The following is a 19,150-nucleotide window of genomic DNA, read 5'->3' as shown; positions in this document are numbered from 1 at the left end:
ATTGGGTTTAGTGTTGGTGATCAGGGTGATAGTTTTCCTTTAAAAGGTGGATACGTTAGTGGCCGGGTGTACACAGGTTAACACCTAGGTGCCAGAATGATATTGCTATTCGCCATGCTGACCTGGCACCTGGGATTTGTCGAGCCCTGGATACGAGATAATTGTGAGTTTGAGAGAGAACAAACATCAATGAAACCGCGATCCCATGAACAAATAGGGATGTGTGATGAAATGAGCTGAAGAACGTGAAGGAAGGGCATGTAAATGCTAACAAATGGGAAAATGAAATGTCCTGCAAACATTGTGTGCGAGCTGCCCGGCACGAGAGGAATGGTGACCAACAAGGAATGGGCGATCTATGGGAATAACAGCTACCAGAAAATCCAAAATGTACATGAAGGGCTTTGGTGGCATTGAGAGTGTTTCCAGCTGTTACAAAATTACAACTCCTACCATGTCCAGACAGTCTTTGGCAGAATTGTGCTCAGAAATTCCAGTGCAGCAGCCTCCTATTGATTTCAATGGAATTCTGCACCATTCACACTACAGAAGTATCGTCATGGAAATTCCAGATCCCAGACCTGCACACAGTAAATAGTTGCGGGGTCATTAATGAGCCGCATCGTGTGAACACAGCCCAAGAGCGGCGCGCGAAACAGAAATAGTCTGTTGTTCCCGTGTTATTTATCTACAGCCTAAGGCTATGTTCACACTACTGATGGGGAACGGAATCTCCACTTGCAGAATTCCGCAGGCGGAGATTCCATTCTGGCGGCTACCGCCGAAATACTTCGGCAGTAGGACCGCGCAGCACTGCACCATCGCCATTGATGGCTATGCAGTGTTCGCGGACTTCTGCGCAAAGAATGAACATGTACTTTCTTTGCGTGGAACAATTTCAGCGGCCAATTTCTCACGGAAACCCATTCACACTGATGTTTATGTTCTCAGCGCGTAATTCTGTTCGTGGAATTCCGCGGGAATTACGTAGTGTGAACATACCCTAATAGCAATAACTTTCCTGACCCTAGATACCCCTTGTTGTAGAACAGGTGTTCCCATAGCAACCAATCACATCCCTTTCATTTTAAGCTAAGTTTTTCAAACATATAAGCTGCACTCTGATTGGCTACTACAGGTAACCATGGTTACACCCTCTTTATCCTCTAAAACTAATGGAAGTGAATGTGGAATAAAGGAGGCCTCCACCAAGATGACCGCTGTGTTATGTTACCCCGTCTAGCGCAGGTATAGGCAACCTTAAATGTTCTGGACTACATCTCCCATGATGCTTTGTCAGCATTTTCGCTGTATGAGTATCATGGGAGATGTAGTCCATAAACATCTGCAGTGCCGGAAGTTGCCTATACCTGATCTAGCGGCTGCTTTTTTTTTTTTTCTCCTCTTCACCGGCCGGGGCTTATGACGTGTTTCCTGTTCAGTGTCGTCACTTCCGCAGTCTACCAAGATGGCGGGGCGCGTGGTGCTGTTGGCATGCAGATCTGCCGGTGAGGAGGTGGACGTGATCCGGGGCCCGGGAGGAGGGAGCGGGGGTAGCGGAGAGCCCGGAGGGGGGGTGCAGACAGACGGCGGAGCGGAAGTAAGGGGCGGGCTCCCCCCCTGTGGCCGGTGAAGGTCATGTGATGGTAGAGGTCACATGTGTTGCTGTGAGGGGAGCCGGTGACCTGTCACCTCTCCTGCGTCTTCTCTACAGTCTGAACTCTGCTCTGCGGTTTTGTGTTTATTTTTTTTTAATTCCTTCTGTGCCAAGCAGAAATAAATCCCCCCCCCCCCCCCCCCCCCATCCTATGACATCATATTTCCAAAGGTTGCCGGTTTGCTGTCCCCTGTAACCTACATGGTGGCATCAGCGCTGGCGGTATCGCCATAGTTACCATAAACCCGCCCATTTACATATCATTAAAAAGGTCCCTGTCCAGAGCTATCTGTACCGTGCTTAAATACTCTGTGCAGCTGTCCTCCACCCGCTACTTGTATATTGGGTCGTGCAGGACTACAACTCCCAGCATGTCCTGATAATCATTTCTAACCCACTGTTGCCTATTCTGTGGTTGTCCAGGTGTTGCAAAACTACAACTCCCAGCATGCCCTGACAGCCGAAGGCTGTCAGGGCATGCTGGGAGTTGTAGTTTTGCAACAGCTGGACGGCCACGGGAAGGTTAACACCGGCTGTCAACACTTGGGCTGTCAGGGCATGTTGGGAGTTGTAGTCTAGCCGAAGGCTGTCGGGGCATGCTGGGAGTTGTAGTCTAGCCGAAGGCTGTCGGGGCATGCTGGGAGTTGTAGTCTAGCCGAAGGCTGCCGGGGCATGCTGGGAGTTGTAGTCTAGCCGAAGGCTGCCGGGGCATGCTGGGAGTTGTAGTCTAGCCGAAGGCTGCCGGGGCATGCTGGGAGTTGTAGTCTAGCCGAAGGCTGCCGGGGCATGCTGGGAGTTGTAGTCTAGCCGAAGGCTGCCGGGGCATGCTGGGAGTTGTAGTCTAGCCGAAGGCTGCCGGGGCATGCTGGGAGTTGTAGTCTAGCCGAAGGCTGCCGGGGCATGCTGGGAGTTGTAGTCTAGCCGAAGGCTGCCGGGGCATGCTGGGAGTTGTAGTCTAGCCGAAGGCTGCCGGGGCATGCTGGGAGTTGTAGTCTAGCCGAAGGCTGCCGGGGCATGCTGGGAGTTGTAGTCTAGCCGAAGGCTGCCGGGGCATGCTGGGAGTTGTAGTCTAGCCGAAGGCTGTCGGGGCATGCTGGGAGTTGTAGTCTAGCCGAAGGCTGTCGGGGCATGCTGGGAGTTGTAGTCTAGCCGAAGGCTGCCGGGGCATGCTGGGAGTTGTAGTCTAGCCGAAGGCTGCCGGGGCATGCTGGGAGTTGTAGTCTAGCCGAAGGCTGCCGGGGCATGCTGGGAGTTGTAGTCTAGCCGAAGGCTGCCGGGGCATGCTGGGAGTTGTAGTCTAGCCGAAGGCTGCCGGGGCATGCTGGGAGTTGTAGTCTAGCCGAAGGCTGCCGGGGCATGCTGGGAGTTGTAGTCTAGCCGAGGGCTGCCGGGGCATGCTGGGAGTTGTAGTCTAGCCGAGGGCTGCCGGGGCATGCTGGGAGTTGTAGTCTAGCCGAGGGCTGCCGGGGCATGCTGGGAGTTGTAGTCTAGCCGAGGGCTGCCGGGGCATGCTGGGAGTTGTAGTCTAGCCGAGGGCTGCCGGGGCATGCTGGGAGTTGTAGTCTAGCCGAGGGCTGTCGGGGCATGCTGGGAGTTGTAGTCTAGCCGAGGGCTGTCGGGGCATGCTGGGAGTTGTAGTCTAGCCGAGGGCTGTCGGGGCATGCTGGGAGTTGCATCATCTGGTTTAGTCCGTTTTGAATCTTATACAGTTTTGTAAATTTTTTTTTTTTTTTTTTTTTTACCCGTACCCAAAACCGTAGTCTACCACGTTTGTCCAGGTGAAAAACTGTATTAAACCGTATATATTTTTTTGTTTTTTTTTTAACATGGGAGTCAATGGGAACCATAGAGAACTGTATGTGCGTACGGTTCCATCCAGTTGTCACCATACGGTCTTTGACTTTGCACGTTTTTTTTCTTTTCTTGGAATTTCAATCAAACAAGTAAAACTTTATTTAAAATGGAGTGAAAAGTAAAAAAAAAAAAAAAAAATTCTTAAAAAAACTGATGCAACCGGACATCATTTTTCAAACCGTATACGGGTTGAAATTTGTACACGCGTTTTGATACAGTTTAGTCCGGTTTTGAGGAACCTTATACGGGAACTGTATTGCAAAAACGTGGTGTGAATGCAGCCTTAACTGCGCTGTCAGGGCATGCTGGGAGTTGTAGTTTTGCAACAGCTGGACAGCCACGGAATGGGCAGCATTATTAGAGCAGAAATGTGACCCCTTTATAAAACCGTTCTGAAGCATCTTTTTCTGGTATACAAATTGACCAAAAATCTGCAGTTCTGTACTTTTTTTTTTTACATATACACCATTGACCATACACTTCAATTAATATTATATTTTTATAGTTTAGACATTTGCGCACGCAGCGATACCACATGTTCATTTTTGTTTCCATTATTTCATTAAAAAAATGGGGATTTAACGTTTTGTTAGGAAAGGGGTTAATTCACATTTTTTTTTTTTTTTTTCACTATTTTTTTTTTTGTCCCCATAGGAGACTATTACATGCGACTCTTAGATTGCATACACTGAACAATGCTGTGCCCTAGAACAGCACTGATCATTGTTATCGGCGCTCCATTGCTCTAGGCTGCTGAGGCTGCCTGCACTGTTGGAGTGCCGATCTCACAGACAGAAGCCAGGTAGAAGACCTCCGCCTGTCCTCTCAGCTGATCTGGACCCCGGGATTTCGTTGCAGTGGTCCTGATAAGTTCCCCCGAGCCAACCAGCAACTATTTTTTTTGGGCACTTTTAGATGTTTAGATCAACTGTGATTGCGGTGGTTAAAGGGGTATTCCAGGAAAAAACTTTTTTATATATATATATATATATATATATCAGGTGGCTCTGGAAAGTTAAACAGATTTGTAAATTACTTCTATTAAAAAATCTTAATCCTTCCAATTGTTATTCGCTTCTGAAGTTTTCTGTCTAACTGCTCAATGATGATGTCACGTCCCGGGAGCTGTGCATGATGGGAGAATATCCCCATAGGAGCTGGACAGCTCCCGGGACGTGAGTCATCAGAGAGCAGTTAGACAGAAAACAACAACTCAACTTCAGAAGCTAATAACTATTGGAAGGATTAAGATTTTTTTAATAGAAGTAATTTACAAATCTGTTTAACTTTCCGGAGCCAGTTGATATATAAAAAAAAGTTTTGGCCTGGAATACCCCTTTAATGCCGGACATCAGGCTGATCGGCAATGTCCGGTATTAGCCTTGGGTCCTGGCTGTTGATAGCAACCATTACCCACGGACTGCGCTTCATAAACAGGTGGGTGCGGGGCGTACGTTTACGCCCTGCACCCTTTAAGGGTTGATTGTTTATTGCTGTATAAATCAAGCGGCCCCGCTCTCCACAACACTAGCCCACCAGGGAGCATTCACAGATCCCTTTAGACGCTGCTGTCAGCTTTGACAGCGGCGATCTAAAGGGTTAATAGCCAGCCGCGGCGATTGCTGGCTATTAGCGGCAGCCCCTGGCTACTGTGAACAGCCGGGGGCTGCAGAGTATGGAGCGGGCACGAGTCCGGAGCCCGCTCCAAACACCGAGAGCTCCGCCGGGTCAGATTCGGCCTGGCCGGCTCTACAAATGTGGAATTTGTATCTCCTGACGCCTGGGACATGCTGTTCCGGGTGTCAGGAGATACAAATTCCACATCCGTAAAAGGATCGTTTCAAAAATATTTTGAATCGATTCAGTATCGCTAAGTGAAATATCACGATAATCGCGCAAATCGTTTTTTATTTATTTTTCTCTTACATCCCTAGTCGCTGATGAGTACCTTTCTTCACCCTCATAGTGAAGCAACTCATCAGCAGCAGGTAGACCTGGAGCAGGACCTGAACCAGCAGGTGGTGGCAGACCTTGACATGGCCATGCCAATACACCTTGAAGATCCGCTGGACTTCTGGGCAGCCAAACTTGATTTGTGGCTGCAACTAGCAGAGTTTGCCCTGGAAAAGGTGTCCTGCTTGGCCAGTATTGTGCCATCAGAGCGGGTGTTTAGTGAGGCGGGCGCCATAGTCAGCCCATGGAGAACTCGACTGTCCACGAAAAATGTGGAGAGACTAACCTTTGTGAAGATGAATCAGACATGGATCAGCCAGGATTTCCACTCACCAATGCCTGATGCATCAGAGTAGATTGACCATGGTGCCACCAACACTTCACAAATATGGATAGTGCCAAACAGATTTAAGGTGCTGCTCCCCAGTTACAGACATTTCTCCTTCAGACCACAAGTAAGTATTGAGGATATGCATTAGCCAAAACTTAACTTTTCTTAGGATAAAATATATGGACCCAAATTTTTTTTAAATCAAACAAAAGGAAAGGTGCGCAAAAAACACCATGTGCCACCTGCACCACCAAGTATTGATGTGATACAAAGACCTCTAAAAGTTGGAAGAGAACAATGTTTGGTCCATTGTAATCGTTGGGGGTAAACACTTCCCCTAAGGCCCTACTCTCGCATTATTAATTCCCTTCTTTGCAAGTGTTACTCGCCCTAAAAAGGGTGGCCCCACACAGGAACCTCTCCCTATTTCCACTTAAAAACCCTGTGAAATAGTGTTTTTTGTACACCTTTCCTTTTGTTTGATAAAAAAAAAAAAATTTGGGTCCATATATTTTATCCTTAGAATATTTTTTACATATCCTCAATACTTACTTGTGCACACCAACACTTTTACAAAAGAGACCGTTTTCTTCTGCCTACCTGCCTCAGCTACTATTCTGATCCTGCCACCCACCTGATGCCACACATCTGATGCCAAGTTCTCCTTTCACCCACCTTTGTCACCAGGTACTGGTATTGCCACTCACTGCACTACTCTGTCACCGGGTCACTTTCAGGTAGGGATGTAAGAAAAAATCGATAATCGCGATTTTTTCATTTGCCGATACTGAATCGATTCAAAATATTTTTGAATCGATTCTTTTAGGGATGTGGAATTTTTATCTCCTGACGCCCGGAACAGCATGTCATGTCCTGGGAATCAGGAGATAAAAGTTCCACATTTGTGGAGCCGGGCAGGCCGGATCTGACGCGGCGTCGCTCTGGGTGTATGGAGCGGGCTCCGACTCGTGCCCGCTCCGTACTATGCGACCCCCGGCTGATTTCAGTAGCCGGGGGCCGCCGCTAATAGCCAGCATGCGGCGATCGCCGCGGCTGGCTATTAAAGGAGTACTCCGGTGCACACTTTTCTCATGTTATGCAAAATAAAAGAAAACGCACTTTATCTTACCTGCCAACGAGCCCCCGGAGCTCCGGTACAGGTGTTCGGTCCCCGGGCTGTATTCTTCTTACTTCCTGTTAGCCCGGCACGTCACACGGAGCTTCATCCTATCACTGGCCGAGGCGGGACATCGCTGCGGCTGGTGATAGGCTGAAGCTCCGTGTGACGTGCCGGGCTAACAGAAAGTAAGAAGAATACAGCCCGGGGACCGAACACCTGTACCTGAGTGTACCGGAGCTCCAGGGGCTCGTTGGCAGGTAAGATAAAGTGCGTTTTCTTTTATTTTGCAGCCCGGACGTGATAACATGAGAAAAGTGTGCACCGGAGTACTAGATCGCCGCTGTCAAAGCTGACAGCGGCGTCTATTGGGATCTATGAATGCTCCCAGGTGGGCGATGTATCGGGATATATCGAATCGCCACACTGGTATCGCGATTCGAATCGAATCGCCAAATTCTTGGCGATTCACACCCCTACTTTCAGGACTCCTGATGCTGCTGCTGCCACCTCCAGGCTGTCTCATTCTGCCACCATATGTTCTCCTCATGCAGCATCCACCTCCAGGCTGTCTCACTCAGCCACTATATGATGTCCTCATGCTGCCAACACCTCCACACTGTGTCATTCAGCCACTATATGGTCTCCTCATGCTGCCAACACTTCCACACTGTGCCATTCAGCCACTATATGGTGTCCTCATGCTGCCAACACCTCCACGCTGTGTCATTCAGTCACTATATGGTCTCCTGACACTGATGCCACCACCAGGCTCTGTCATTGTGCTGCTGTGCGGCAGTGATTCTAAGAGCCATGCCAGTAATCTGCATGTTATTCTGTATAACAGTATTATTTCACTACCCCAGTACACTCCATATGCATTTTAGAACACAGCAAAGTGTTCTATACCCCTATAGAGGCTGTATGTAGGCTAGAAATAGCCTTTTATAATATAGATTCGCCGCGAAAAAATTCGTACCAAATCAAATTTTTCAAAAATTCACTCCTCTCTAGCGCTTGATCATCTGCAGGTAGGGGGCGCCGATTTCTTCTCACCCACCTAACGTTTTTCTTCTTCTCTCCGCAGTTTTCAGCCGGCTCCCAGCTCACAGTCTGCGCATTGCGGTAAGTCGTTGTCATGTGTATAGTCAGCCTCGTGCTCTGTGTATTTCACTACTTTACCGTGTTCAAGATCTCAGCTTGCTGTCATGGAATGGAGACCATTGTCCACACCGTATCCAAGGGGAACAAAACTTTTAGATGCAAGACTCGTATCGTCATGAGTGAATCCTAACCAAGAAGGTTCCCAGTCACTGAAAGCAAGCAGAGCTCTTGAAGAAGGAAAAGGATATAAACACAAAGGGGGGGGGGGGGTAGAGTTAGCAAACCTTGTGCAGAGTAGCTGTTGCCCATAGCAACCAATAAAAATCCAGGTTTTGACTGCTCCTCTGCCCGAATTTTGCTAAATGCATTTTGATTCTTTACTGTTTTCAGGATCTCTGCTTGCTGTTGCTGAATAGGAACATTGTCTAGACCGTATAAAAGTGTAAGAGTAGTATCGGTCCAGGATGATCTTTTCAGCTCTTGAAATGTTTACCCATTCACTGACAACAAGCAGAGATCTTGAAGATAAAGGATTGAAACAAAAGGGGGGGGGGGAGATTTAGCAAACCTGGTGCAGAGGGGCTGTTGCCCATAGAAACCAATCACCCCCCCCCCCCCCCTTTCCCTGTGTTGCTGCCTGTGGTGAATGCATTTTCATACTTTACCATTTTCAACATCTCTGCTTGCTGTCGCTGAATAGGAACATTGTCTAGACCGGATAAAAGTGTGAAAGTCCCTCCACAGGGAGTAGTATTAGACCAGGATGAGCTTTTCAGCTCTTGAAATGTTCACCCATTCACTGACAGCAAGCAGAGATCTTGTGCTTATGCTGAGGAGCAGTGGAAAAGTTGCCCCTTTAGTGATTGTGACGTTAGACCGTCATCCTCATTGCAGACATGGCCCAGCCCTGCCACCCGCTTCTGCCCCCTGCTGTACAGAAACTATGCCGCAGAAGCCAAGAAGACCTACAGCCGGGAGAAGCCCCACGTCAACATCGGGACCATCGGACACGTAGACCACGGAAAGACCACACTGACGGCGGCCATTACGAAAAGTGAGTGAGGAGACGCCGTATACTGGTCTGTGTGTGTGAGGGGAACCAATCATAGGTCGTCCTGTATACCAGCGCGACAAGCAGAGCTGCAGTGTAAAGCAAGAGGGGGGAAGCACATGATAATGTAGGCTCCGCCCACCTGACACCAGAGGGTGAAGGCTGTTTATGTATTAGTAGTCAGATCATGCGCCCACAGCTGGACACTGGACCAGTCATATTTAGCACCTCTACTTTTTTTTATTTATTTTTGAATCCAGAATTAGAAAAGACAAAGCTGCTTTCTTTCAAAAACAGCGCCCCCTCAGTCCTCAGGTTGTGTGTGGGATTACAGCTCTGCTCCGTTCACTTCATTGGAACCGAGCTGCAATGCCACACACAACCTGAGGACAAGAGTGGCGCTGTTTCTTGAAGAAATATTGTTTTTTATTGTTTAAATATATACATTTTTAATCCTGCGTATTCCCTTTAAAGGGTAACTCCGCTCCCCAGCGTCTGGAACACTGAGTTCCGAACGCTGTGTGCGGGCTTCCCGTGTTCACGCCTGCCCCCTCGCGATGTCACGGCCTGCCCCCTGTATGAAAGTCTTTGGGAAGGGGTCGTGACGGCTGCCATGTCCCCTCCCATAGACTTGCATTGATGGGGTGTGATGTCACGAGGGGGCGGGCGTGAACATTGAGTTCCGAACGCTGTGTGCGGGCTTCCATGTTCCGGACGCTGGGGAGCGGAGTAACCCTTTAATGTAACATTAATCCCATCTCTCAGCTGACGTGTATTTTTCTTTCAGTCCTGGCAGAGGCCGGAGGGGCGCAGTTTAAGAAATATGAAGAAATAGACAACGCTCCGGAAGAGAAGGCTCGTGGTATCACCATCAATGCGTCACATGTAGAGTACACCACCCCCAATCGTCACTACGCCCACACGGACTGCCCGGGGCACGCTGACTACGTGAAGGTGGGTGCTGCGGGTGATGGTGGATGTGTTGGGGGTGCGGGCGGTCTCGTTCGGGTTATAACTTTCCCCTCTGTACCGCGCAGAACATGATCACCGGCACCTCTCAGATGGACGGTTGTATCCTGGTCGTAGCCGCCACGGACGGGCAGATGCCACAGACACGGGAACACTTACTGCTGGCTAAACAGGTAGGATGGCGCTGGGTCCATCATACGAGGTGGTGGCAGTCGTGTACCCAGCCCGTAACCCATCACTAATGCCCATTGTCCGGCCGCAGATCGGGGTGAAGCATATCGTCGTCTACATTAATAAGGCCGACGCCATCGATGACAAGGAGATGCTGGACCTGGTGGAGATGGAGATCCGGGAGCTGCTGACAGAATTTGGGTATGATGGCGATGGCACCCCTGTGGTGGTGGGATCAGCGCTGTGTGCCCTTGAGGTAAGAATATAGATATATATAGATATAGATAGATATAGGTATATATATATATATATATATATATATATATATATATATATATATATATATATATATATATATAATATATATATATGGAGATAGAAAGAGAGAGAGAGATATAGATATTTATTTTATATATATATATATATAATTTTTTTATTACATGTATATAAAAAAAATTTAAATAAAAAAAATAAATATATAATTATTATTATAATATATTTTTTTATTTTTTGTGGGGGCGGGTGTTTTTTGGCTCATGGGTGGTCAGATTTCTTCTGAAAACAGCGCCACCTCTGTCCTCATGCGGTATTGCAGCTCAGTTTCTTTGGAGGGCATGGAGCCAAATTGTAATACCACACACAACCTGGACAAAACTTAAAAATAAATAAAGCCCTCACACAGCTGGTAGTGCGGGTGGCGCTGATGATGCTTACTGGTCCGTGCTCTGTTCAGTACATGTAAATGACCAGCATGGTGCACGGTGATGGCCGCCGGCATCCTTATGGTAACGCCTCCTCCCCTCTGCCTAGCCTGCTCTTCTGCAAAATGGAGCTCCACTCTGCAGAGAGGGGTCAGTATCGGGGGAGCCGGTGTTGCCATAAGGATGCCGGCCGTCACCGTGCACCAAGCTGGTCATTTACATCTACCAAAGAAGCGGGATTGTGTCAGAATGGAGGCACCGAGCTGGGATCGGTAAGTAGCATTGTCATTAGTGTCATCTGCACTACAGGTAAGTACTGGTGATACTGATGAGATTCCTCTTAAAGTAGAACTCCCATGATGGTGCGGCGGCAGGATACTTAATCTCTTGGCAGACCACAGCAAGACGGATTCAGATTACCAGAAGTACTATAGACTTGCATGGGACTTCTGACTAATCCTGATCGCTAGAGCGGTGGGCAAGTCATGGAGCCACGAAGTTGGCAGAAGATTTAAAGGGGTACTCCGCTGCTCAGCGCTTGGAACAAAATGTTCTGAACGCTTAGAGCCGGGAACTCGTGACGTCATATCCCCGCCCCTCAATGCAAGTCTATGGGAGGGGGCGTGACGGCTGTCACGCCCCCTCCCATAGACTTGCATTGAGGGGGCGGGGCGTGATTACATGAGGGGGCGGGGCTATGATGTCACAAGCTCCCGGCTCTAAGCGTACGGAACATTTTGTTCCAAATGCTGAGCAGCGGAGTACCCCTTTAACCCCTTAACCCCTTAAGGACCAAGGACGTACCGGTACGTCCTTGGTCCTGCTCTTCTGATATAACGCGGGGTTACACAGTAACCCCGCGTCATATCATGGCGGGCCCGGCGTCATAGTGAAGCCGGGACCCGCCTCTAATAGCGCGCAGCGCCGATCGCGGCGCCGCGCGCTATTAACCCTTTAGCCGCGCGCTCAAAGCTGAGCCGCGCGGCTAAAAGTGAAAGTTCCCGGCTAGCTCAGTCGGGCTGTTCGGGATAGCCGCGGCTAATCGCGGCATCCCGAACAGCTGACAGGACAGCGGGAGGGCCCCTACCTGCCTCCTCGCTGTCCGATCGCCGAATGACTGCTCAGTGCCTGAGATCCAGGCATGAGCAGTCATCCGGCAGATTCGTCGATCACTGGTTTCCTATGAGAAACCAGTGATCAACATAGAAGATCAGTGTGTGCAGTGTTATAGGTCCCTATGGGAGCTATAACACTGCAAAAAAAAAGTGAAAAAAAAAAGTGAATAAAGATCATTTAACTCCTCCCCTATTAAAAGTTTGAATCACCCCCCTTTTCCAATAATAAAAAAAACACAGTGTAAATAAAAATAAAAATAAACATATGTGGTATCACCGCGTGCGGAAATGTCCGAATTATAAAAATATATCATTAATTAAACCGCTCGGTCAATGGCGTGCGCGCAAAAAAATTCCAAAGTCCAAAATAGTGCATTTTTGGTCACTTTTTATATCATTTAAAAATGAATAAAAAGTGATCAATAAGTCCTATCAATACAAAAATGGTACCGTTAAAAACTTCAGATCACGGCGCAAAAAATGAGCGCTCATACCGCCCCATACACGGAAAAATAAAAAAGTTATAGGGGTCAGAAGATGACAATTTTAAACGTATTAATTTTCCTGCATGTAGTTATGATTTTTTCCAGAAGTCCGACAAAATCAAACCTATATAAGTAGGGTATCATTTTAATCGTATGGACCTACAGAATAAAGAGAAGGTGTCATTTTTACCGAAAAATGTACTACGTAGAAACGGAAGCCCCCAAAAGTTACAAAACAGCGTTTTTTTTTCAATTTTGTCGCACAATGATTTTTTTTCCCGCTTCACCATAGATTTTTGGGCAAAATGACTGACGTCATTACAAAGTAGAATTGGTGGCGCAAAAAATAAGCCATCATATGGATTTTTAGGTGTAAATTTGAAAGAGTTATGATTTTTTAAAGGCAAGGAGCAAAAAACGAAAATGCAAAAACGGAAAAACCTCCGGTCCTTAAGGGGTTAAGGACGCAGGACGTAAATGTACGTCCTGGTACATTTACGTCCTGTGCATAACCGCGGGCATCTGAGCGATGCCCGTGTCATGCGCGGCTGATCCCGGCTGCTGATCGCAGCCAGGGACCCGCCGGCAATGGCCGACGCCCGCGATCTCGCGGGCGTCCGCCATTAACCCCTCAGGTGCCGGGATCAATACAGATCCCGGCATCTGCGGCAGTGCGCGATTTGAATGAATGATCGGATCGCCCGCAGCGCTGCTGCGGGGATCCGATCATTCATAAGGCCGCACGGAGGTCCCCTCTCCTTCCTCCGTGCGGCTCCCGGCGTCTCCTGCTCTGGTCTGTGATCGAGCAGACCAGAGCAGGAGATGACCGATAATACTGATCTGTTCTATGTCCTATACATAGAACAGATCAGTATTAGCAATCATGGTATTGCTATGAATAGTCCCCTATGGGGACTATTCAAGTGTAAAAAAAAATTTAAAATTAAAAGTAAAAAAAAAGTGAAAAATCCCCTCCCCCAATAAAAAAGTAAAACGTCCGTTTTTTCCTATTTTACCCCCAAAAAGCGTAAATTTTTTTTTTTATAGACCTATTTGGTATCGCCGCGTGCGTAAATGTCCGAACTATTAAAATAAAATGTTAATGATCCCGTACGGTGAACGGCGTGAACGAAAAAAAAAAAGTCCAAAATTCCTACTTTTTTTATACATTTTATTAAAAAAAATTATAAAAAATGTATTAAAAGTTTTTTATATGCAAATGTGGTATCAAAAAAAAGTACAGATCATGGCGCAAAAAATGAGCCCCCATACCGCCGCTTATACGGAAAAATAAAAAGTTAGAAGTCATCAAAATAAAGGGATTATAAACGTACTAATTTGGTTAAAAAGTTTGTGATTTTTTTTAAGCGCAACAATAATACAAAAGTATATAATAATGGGTATCATTTTAATCGTATTGACCCTCAGAATAAAGAACACATGTCATTTTTACCATAAATTGTACGGCGTGAAAACGAAACCTTGCAAAATTAGCAAAATTGCGTTTTTCGTTTTAATTTTCCCACAAAAAGTGTTTTTTGGTTGCGCCATACATTTTATGATATAATGAGTGATGTCATTACAAAGGACAACTGGTCGCGCAAAAAACAAGCCCTCATACTAGTCTGTGGATGAAAATATAAAAGAGTTATGATTTTTAGAAGGCGAGGAGGAAAAAATGAAAACGTAAAAATTAAATTGTCTGAGTCCTTAAGGCCAAAATGGGCTGAGTCCTTAAGGGGTTAAACGCTTATCCTGCTGTTGGACTAACATCGGAGTTACACTTTAATCCTGCGTTGGTGGGATCCGCTCCATACCGGATTATTAGTTATTCTTTGTTACTGGTAAAGCACATAAAGCTCTTTTTGTAATAGTAGAGAACTTTTGGGGATTGAGATGCGCCTGACGACATTTTTCATTCACCGATACAGAACCGCAATAAGGAAATCGGCTTTGACTCCATCATGAAGCTCCTGGACGCTGTCGATAGTTACATTCCCCTCCCAGAGCGGGACCTGGACAAACCTTTCCTGCTGCCGGTGGAGTCTGTGTACTCTATTCCAGGTATGTGACCCCCCCGCTCACTCCTCCTAGCTGTAGGTCGTCTGTAGGGGGCGATGTCTACACAGATGACTCTTTCTGGTTTTATTTAAAGGAATACTCCCCTGAAAAATTATTATTATTTTTTTTAAATCAACTGGTGCCAGAAAGTTAAACAGATTTGTAAATTACTTCTATTTAAAAATCTTAATCCTTCCAGTACTTATCAGCTGCTGTGTGCTCCACAGGAAGTTCTCTTCTTTTTGAATTTCCTTTCTGTCTGACCACAGTGCTCTCTGCTGACACCTCTGTCCATTTTAGGAACAGACAGAAAGGAAATTCAAAAAGAAAAAAAAAACTTCCTCTGGAGAATAGAGCAGCTGATAAATACTGGAAGGATTAAGATTTTTAAATAGAAGTCATTTACAAATCTTTTTTTTTTTTTTTTCCCGGCACCAGTTGATTCAAATAAAAAAAAAAATAAAATAAAATGTTTTTCCGGTGGGGTACCCCTTTAATGCTCTGTGTGCTTCTCCTCAGGCCGAGGCACTGTGGTGACCGGGACGCTGGAGCGCGGCACCATCAAGAAGGGGGACGAGTGCGAGTTTGTTGGGCGCAGTAAGCAGCTGAAGTCGGTGGTGACAGGTAGGGGACCCTCATTCTTCATTGTCCACCTTTGTGACATATTTGCCATTAACTCACGAGTGACTGCCTACGCACGGTCACCTCTACACTCCAATAAAGGGGATCGGGGGGCCTTCAGGCCCCCCGATCCCCTTTATTGGAGTGTAGAGGTGACCATGCATAGGTCGTCACTCGAGTGTGATCAGGCATTTACCAAACCACCAAATCAATGACCCATTGACCCCAAAAAATCACACGTACACTCTAGTGTGTGTTTCACCCGCCATCTTCTCCGCGCAGGCATTGAGATGTTCCATAAGAGCCTGGATCGGGCAGAGGCTGGAGATAACCTCGGCGCCCTGATCAGAGGGTTAAAGAGAGAAGACGTCCGGCGGGGGATGGTAATGTGCAAACCAGGCTCCATCAGACCCCATCAGAAGGTCCAGGCTCAGGTACGGGGACAACAACATGGCGGCTGTATACCCTGCTCTGCGGTGTGGTACTGACCCATTGTGCGCTCCCTTCAGGTGTACATCCTCAGCAAGGAAGAAGGAGGGCGCCACAAGCCTTTCGTCACCAACTATCTGCCCGTGATGTTCTCCCTGACATGGGACATGTCCTGCCGGATCACGCTGCCAGGCGGCAAGGTATGTCGCTTTTCTTAGCGTTTCGGGTCACGGGAGTGGCGGCCATTTTTAGGTCTGCGATATATACCCCGAATGTATGGGTATAAGTCGGCATACTGGCAGAAAACAGTATGCCAATGTATACTATGGCGTAACCATTTCAATGGCTGAATGTGCTCTACTAGTGACCGGTTCATTTCTACGCTTTACGTGGGGCCAAAAAAGCGTGGCAGCTGTCTGAGCACTTGGCAATGGACCAAACGGGGACCATAGTAGAAGTCATTCAGTCCGCTGAAGTTAAAAGGGTACTACGATGGAATTTTTAATTTTTTTTACATCAACTGGTGACAGAAAGTTAAATAGATTTGTAAATTACTTCTATTAAAAAAAATCTTAATCCTTCCAGTACTTATCAGCTGCTGAATACTACAGAGGAAATTCTTTTCTTTTTGGAACACAGAACTCTCTGCTGACATCACGACCACAGTGCTCTCTGCTGACATCTCTGTCCAGAGTAGGAGAAAATCCCCATAGAAAACATATGCTGCTCTGGACCGTTCTTAAAATGGACAGAGGTGTCAGCAGAGAGCACTGTGCTCGTGATGTCAGCAGAGAGCTCCGTGTTCCAAAAAGAAAAGAATTTCCTCTGTAGTATTCAGCAGCTGATAAGTACTGGAAGGATTAAGATTTTTTAATAGAAGTAATTTACAAATCTGTTTAACTTTCTGGCACCAGTTGATAAAAAAAAATAAAAAAAAGTTTTCCACTGGAGTACCCCTTTAAGGAAGAACTCGAGCCTAAATTAAGTTAAATGAGGTAGCTGATTGCAGGGTTCCGACTGCTGGGACCCTCCAGGATCTGCGGAATGTGTCCCCGGCGATCTCAGTGAGGAGTGCGTGTGGTAGATGCCACTTGCTCCATTAAACTGGTGCCAGAAAGTTAAACAAATTTGTAAATGACTTCTATTTAAAAATCTTAATCCTTCCAGTACTTATCAGCTGTTTGTATGCTCCACAGGAGGTTGTATTGTTCTTTTCTGTCTGACCACAGTGCTCTCTGCTGCCACCTCTGTCCATGTCAGGAACTGTCCAGAGCCGGAAAGGTTCGCTATGGGGATTTGCTCCTGCTCTGGACAGTTCCTAACATGGACAGAGGTGTCAGCAGAGAGCACTGTGGTCAGACTGAAAGGAAATTCAAAAAGAATAGAACTTCCTGTGGAGCATAGAGCAGCTGATAAGTACTGGACGGATTAAGATTTTTATATAGAAGTAATTTCTATGTCAAGTGCTGTATTGGGTCTCATTGGCACTCCCATTGAAATACATGGAACTTGTGCCGTCTATCACACACGCTTGGTCCTGTTCTGGAGATTGCGGGGTACCAGCAGTCCGACTCCCCACGATCAGCTACTTATCCCCTATCCACAAGTTAATTTAGTTTGGAGTTCCCCTTTAATGGACCCAGCTATAACGGCCAATGTATACCCTGAACCACGGGGTCCTGATCGGATGTGAGCGTAGCCTATGGGACTGGGATTGGTTAGTGCTGAGTTTGTAGGATTTCCGGACCCCACAATGTCAGATTGACAGGAATGTCCCCCCTACTCCTCCCCTGCCACCTCCCACGTGGGAGCCATACTAATGTTAACCCTTCTCATTCCAGGAGATGGTCATGCCCGGGGAAGACTCCAGCCTCATCATGACCCTGCGGCAGCCCATGGTACTGGAGAAGGGACAACGCTTCACCCTGCGGGATGGGAACAGGACCATCGGCACTGGGATCGTGACGGACATCTTGGAGATGACAAAACAGGATGAGGAAGGCTGGGTATCCTGAAGACCTTCACTATAGACTTGTGTTATGTGGAGGAGGATGGGAAAGATTTCTTCTAAAATGGAGATTAACCAAACCGCAACAGAGCAGCACTTAAAGGGGTACTCCGGCCCCAAGACATCTTATCCCCTATCCAAAGGATGGGGGAAAAGATGTCTGATCGCAGGGGTCCCCCGCAATCTAGCATGCAGCACCCACCTCTAAGCACTGCAGGAAGCTCTGTGTTATGCTCCCGACTAGAGATGAGTGAACTTACAGTAAATTCGATTCGTCACAAACTTCTCGGCTCGGCAGTTGATGACTTTTCCTGCATAAATTAGTTCAGCTTTCCGGTGCTCCCGTGGGCTGGAAAAGGTGGATACAGTCCTAGGAGACTCTTTCTTAGGAATGTATCCACCTTTTCTAGCCCACCGGAGCACCGGAAAGCTGAACTAATTTATGCAGGAAAAGTCGGCAACCGCCGAGCCGAGAAGTTCGTGACGAATCGAATTTACTGTAAGTTCGCTCATCTCTACTCCCGACCACGGGGACGGAGTATCGTGATGTCACGACTCCGCCCCCGTGTGACCTCACTCCCCGCCCCCTCAATGCAAGTCTATGGGAGGGGGCGTCACGCCCCCTCCCATAGACTTGCATTGAGGGGGCGGGGCATGTCGTTACACAGGAGCGGAGTCGTGATGTTACGATACTCCGTATAACACAGCGCTTCCTGCGGTGCTTACAGGTGGGTGCTGCGTGCTCGATTGTGGGGGTCCCCAGCGGCGGAACCCCCGCGATCAGACATCTTATCCCCTATCCTTTGGATAGGGGATAAGATGTCTTGGGGTCGGAGTACCCCTTTAATCCTCCTCCCTCTGCGGCCTGAAATCCTCTGCTCTCTCAATAAAGTTCAGTCCCTGGGACCTTAGATTGGGGTCTGCGGTGATTGGAAATGATATTGTGTCCCCTCATACATCATGTCCATTGTGCGGTGAGCGCAGGTCACATGTCATCTGTATATTCGTCCCTTTATGTTTTGTTTATGACATTTTTTTTTTTTTTTGTTAATAAATATATTTGGAAAGAGAACAGATCAGTAAATGAAGATACCGTTACTTATCTGATGTCTAAAGGGGACATGTATGAAAGATTTTACCTCTGTTTTGTGTTTAAATTTTTACGCAAGCTGTTTTTTTTTTTTTTTTTTTTGCGCACATTCTGGTGGAACATTTCCGTGTAACCTTGGAGTGACATATTTAGTACGCACGAATTTATTAACTGCGTACGTTTAATTTACCCTCAGAAATCTTGCGCAATGACCATATTTTTTTTTTTACGCAAATATCATCCATCTTGGACTGCACGTAGCAAGATGCTGTAAATCCTCGATTCCAAGGAGATTTTTATGCTTCTGCCGCCAGTCACATTATCTCTGGGATACTTAAAACCTTTACATGAACCTTTTAAAAACAATGCAATGTTTATGGACACAAGTGATTTTCCCCCCCCCCCCCCCCAATACCCGGGGATAATACACTGG

The 19,150-nt window shown here is 47.1% G+C and overlaps 1 protein-coding gene across 1 annotated transcript; it reads left to right on the top strand.

Annotated features, from left to right (window-relative positions):
• The first annotated feature begins 1,398 nt into the window (after positions 1-1,398).
• TUFM (Tu translation elongation factor, mitochondrial) lies at positions 1,399-17,867 on the top strand. Its single transcript, XM_056534587.1, has 11 exons — positions 1,399-1,508; positions 8,000-8,037; positions 8,911-9,070; positions 9,855-10,021; positions 10,105-10,209; positions 10,299-10,463; positions 14,440-14,572; positions 15,089-15,193; positions 15,473-15,624; positions 15,700-15,819; positions 17,461-17,867. Exons 1-11 carry the CDS (start codon positions 1,469-1,471, stop codon positions 17,632-17,634), a joined length of 1,359 nt encoding a protein of 452 aa, XP_056390562.1. The 5' UTR covers positions 1,399-1,468; the 3' UTR covers positions 17,635-17,867.
• Positions 17,868-19,150: the final 1,283 nt, after the last annotated feature.

The sequence above is a fragment of the Hyla sarda genome, chromosome 8 (genome assembly GCF_029499605.1).
Source record: "Hyla sarda isolate aHylSar1 chromosome 8, aHylSar1.hap1, whole genome shotgun sequence".
Classification (NCBI taxonomy): domain Eukaryota; kingdom Metazoa; phylum Chordata; class Amphibia; order Anura; family Hylidae; genus Hyla; species Hyla sarda.
Note: the sequence above shows the minus strand (reverse complement) of the source record. Positions and strands in the feature narration are given on the sequence as shown.